The 4232-nt window shown below is 28.7% G+C and overlaps 1 protein-coding gene across 1 annotated transcript in view; it reads right to left on the bottom strand.

Annotated features, from left to right (window-relative positions):
- The window catches only part of LOC107495116 (protein MAIN-LIKE 1-like), a 5920-nt gene extending 4563 nt beyond the window's left edge, over positions 1-1357 (bottom strand). Inside the window, exons 1-4 of the mRNA XM_016116208.1 lie at positions 1289-1357; positions 915-923; positions 181-764; positions 9-96 (exon numbers count right to left, since the gene is read on the bottom strand). Coding sequence (XP_015971694.1) covers positions 9-96; positions 181-764; positions 915-923; positions 1289-1357 — 750 coding nt within the window. The remainder of the gene's footprint in view (positions 1-8; positions 97-180; positions 765-914; positions 924-1288) is intronic.
- Positions 1358-4232: the final 2875 nt, after the last annotated feature.

Below are 4232 nucleotides of genomic sequence, written 5' to 3'. Positions count from 1 at the left end.
TGACTCACATCGTGGACACGCAATCGATCCAAGGAAAGGCGTGCAGACACTAATCTTTGATCCCCATGATCGTTCCTCGGCAGAAACGTAGTCCACCTACAATTTTAATTGAAATCATGTCATAACTAGAAATAACACATGATGTTGAACAACTTGTGAACCGAAAATAATAAATCGTACCTGGAGGCAAGAGGAAACCCGAATACATCAAACCCACTAGGCCTCAACGTGGGAAACCTCCAGAAAATCCAAGACTGTAGAAGCTGTAGCGGCCCGGCCAAGTTAACAATGTTTTTGTTCGTCCCACGACAAAGACATCTATACAACCAGGCCAGTGCAGCCGAACCCCAGCTATATCTGCCCAAGTCGTCCAACGATGCCAAATAAGGCAACCAACGAAGGTGGATCCGTTTTGCATTTTTCTCTGCAAACAGCTGAGACGACAATAGCATCATAATATAAGCACGTGCGTATATACGCACGGTCTCATCAGTAGCATCTGCTGGGAGAACCCGGAACCTCTCATGGAACCATGTGTAGCACACTGTCATCTGCTTGACTTTATTCTGTGGAGGTAACTCCCCAAACAACTCGCGGAACCATACCCATGCTGGTCTACCCTGCTCCATCAGATTCTCAAACTCAGTCAGGCACCCGCTGACGGGCTCACCATCGATTGGCAAACCCAGTTGATATGCCACATCTTGCAAAGTAATACTGCACTCACCAAAGGGCATATGGAAGGTGTGCGTCTCAGGACGCCACTGCTCAATAAATGCGCTAAGGAGAGGCTCATTAACCTAGAACCACTAGCTGTTCAGCCTAGCCAAATGATACAAGCCCGCCGTCTCCAGGTAGGGTATAATCCGGTCGTGTAAGGGCATATTCTGTTGTCTCCTAACGCCGCTAATCACCTTAGCAGGCTGCAAAATGTGGGCAACAAAATCCCTCAACATACGATCATTACTAATAACATCAGACGTAATTTATAAAAAATTATTACAAGCCTCACATTGTTTTTCTTAATTCCCTAATTATAGCAATAACAGTGATTATAATAATAAGCGGTCCAATTCTAACAAAATCTAAGAGTAACAATAATAACTACCATTATCAGAAACGAGGACAACAATAATGATAATAACAATAACACTACTAATACTATGCACACACAATAACAACAAAAATTAAATGTAAAAAAATAATTTTACTAACAATAACCATAAAAATATCAATATTTATATAAATAGTAATAATAATAATAATAATAATAATAATAATAACTAACCTCGGCGTCGATGTATCCAACCACGTGAGCGACGCCATTTAGTCGGTACAAGCGATCTTCATCTTCCATGCTCCACCAACCAAATCTCTTTCCAACCTTCTTTATTTTCCACAGATTCTCTCAAACCAACAACCCCCAAATTTTGCTTTGTGTCACAAATGATCCGTGAGAAGTTTCAGCGGATTATGTATTTATAGACACTCACACGTAAACCGTGGTAACCCATAGCGGTTTACGTTCACTTCGCACTCTTCATAAACTATGGGAGCTTGTCACGGTTTATGCTTAGCTTTCTCTCTTTGTAAACCGTTGAAACTTGCCACGGTTTACACACAAACCACAAATCCCATAATCCGTTGCTAACTGCCACGATTTATGTTAAAATCAGAAACCGTGGTAGCTTCCCACGGTTTCCATAGAAGTGTGAAAATGCACAATCACGTAAGGGATATCTGTTTTTGTGTATTTGAGTAAAGCTTTTACCCCATTTATTTATTTGGGTAAATTGCCCACAAATTTAATTGTTACTAATTCATATCCAATAGTATGAAAATTATTAATTTCTTAATTTTTTTATTTATTTACAACGAATCAATAATATTTTAAAATGTGAATTGCTATGATAAGAAAATACCACTTTATAAGCACGGATAATTAGGCATTAAACACACCTCGTTTCATCATACAACAGTCACCAAACACTATACAAATATAGTTTTTGCCGTCTTTTATTGCAAAGATGAGATACACAAATTAATAAATTTTTTTATCTCAATATAGATAAATAAAAAATTATTTAAATAAAAAGCCCAAAATTTCATTCCAATTTTCATATTGAATTTAAAGATTTTATTTTTAATTTTTTATATTTATATCATTATATGTATTATATACTTCATATTAGTAGTTAGTGACATAACCATATATATACATGATTTTTACTATTTGTGTATCAAATATTAGAAATATTTTTTAAAAGTTATAATTTATTTTTTTTATCTACATATTCAACTTTCAATAATAATTTTTATTTATTTATAAATAGTTTATTTCCAATTTTAATATACATTTGATAAAAATTATTACATATTTTTAGGATTTTTTTAATTCTGTTTAATGTTTATTGTTTTTAATGGATTTTCGTGGTAGAGAATAATTAATGTTTATAATAGTCTAATAAAATGAGAAAATAAAAATACAAGATATTAATACTTTGGATTTTTTGAAATATGAATTTTAAAGTAAATATGATTATAAATCTTTATTTTGCTCATTTTTTCTATTATTTTATTATTTTGTTTATTAATGTTTTAAATTTTTTATTAAAAAACAATTTTATCAAAAAAAAATTAGATTAAAATAATAATTTATTATAAATTAATCTTATCTATAACCCTCCTTCTTAGAAACTAGAAAGGTTAACTTTGTAACTATTTTTATTTTATCAATCTTGTTAGCTAGAACACTTGTTAAGAATATTATATATAAACTTTTTAGCATATTGAATAGTTAAAAGACATTGGAAGAATTAAAAATTTATTTGTTTACTCTTTTATGTGTTCTACTGTTTCAAAACAATTGTTAATTAATTGTTATTTTATTCTCAAGGTACAAAAGAATGAATGAATTAAGAAACTTTCTTAGGTGAAAAAAACTATAATTTAGACTTTGATGGACCAAACAATAAATAAAAAATTCAAAATATAGAGATTAATTGAATTTATACTCAAATCTTAATTTAGTCTTTGATATTTCAATTATTTTTATATAGTCCTCAATTTTTATAAATGTGCCTCACATTAGTCTCTGAGACGATTTTCAGTACGAAAACATTAATGGAGCACTGATATACATATAAAATCAGATGTCCCATTAAAACTTATAAAATAATGTAATTTTGGTTTTGACATTCAAATAGTTTAAAAACGGCGTCGTATCACTTATTTTATTAGGTAAAATTTTAATAAATACCATTTATGATGTTTTTGGGTTATTTAAATGCCAAAACTAAAATAACATCATTTTATAAAGTTTAGTGTGGCATCTGGCTGTCTACAACAGTGTTCTGTGAAGGTTTGTACGTTGAAAATTGTTTCAAGGACTAACATGAATTATATTTACAAAGTTTGAAAACTAAATAAAAGCAATTGAAATTTTAGGAACTAAATTAAAGTTCGCATATAAATTCAGGATCAAATTGAATATTATCTCATCAATTTGTAAATATTAAACTATAGTAATTAGAACAAATTTGAATATATAAGTTAACCTTATAGTCATCTAATATTATCCTTCTTGCAATAACCATTGCTTTTATATTGGTCTTTTTTTTTTAGTCTATTATATATACTATTTTTTTATTATTGTTATAATTATTATTTCACTTCTTACTGTTGTTATTGTTTCTAGCTATTAGTGTCATTATTATGATATTATGGTTATTGTTATTATTATAATATCTCTATTATCATTATTATTGTTATAATTAGTATTAGTATTATTTTGATTATCAAAATTATTATTATTATTATTATTATTAATAATAATAATAATAATAATAATAATAATAATAATAATAGGTTGTGGACTTAATAATAATGACTCTAAAAAATCAAAATTAAAAACCGTAATTCTAAGTCCTAATTCAAAGACGTATATTTAATTTTTATAAAGAATTGTTATTTTATTAGAATATGATCATTATTTTTTTTATTTTGTATATCTATCTATTTAGCTAATATATTTAGAGCGGTTTTTAATTCAGATTTTAAAAAAATTAATTTTCTTCTTACAATTAGTATTTTGTTTCGAAATAAAATTAATTAATAATTTATTATTCAGTGTTACTTCATTCTTTATTTACGCGAGAATTAAAGCACAAAGAACTATTTACGGTGACGAAAATTGGTTTTATTGATCTATTCTAATCATTCAATTTTTCTTA

The sequence above is a fragment of the Arachis duranensis genome, chromosome 6 (genome assembly GCF_000817695.3).
Source record: "Arachis duranensis cultivar V14167 chromosome 6, aradu.V14167.gnm2.J7QH, whole genome shotgun sequence".
Taxonomy (NCBI): Eukaryota; Viridiplantae; Streptophyta; class Magnoliopsida; order Fabales; family Fabaceae; genus Arachis; species Arachis duranensis.
Note: the sequence above shows the minus strand (reverse complement) of the source record. Positions and strands in the feature narration are given on the sequence as shown.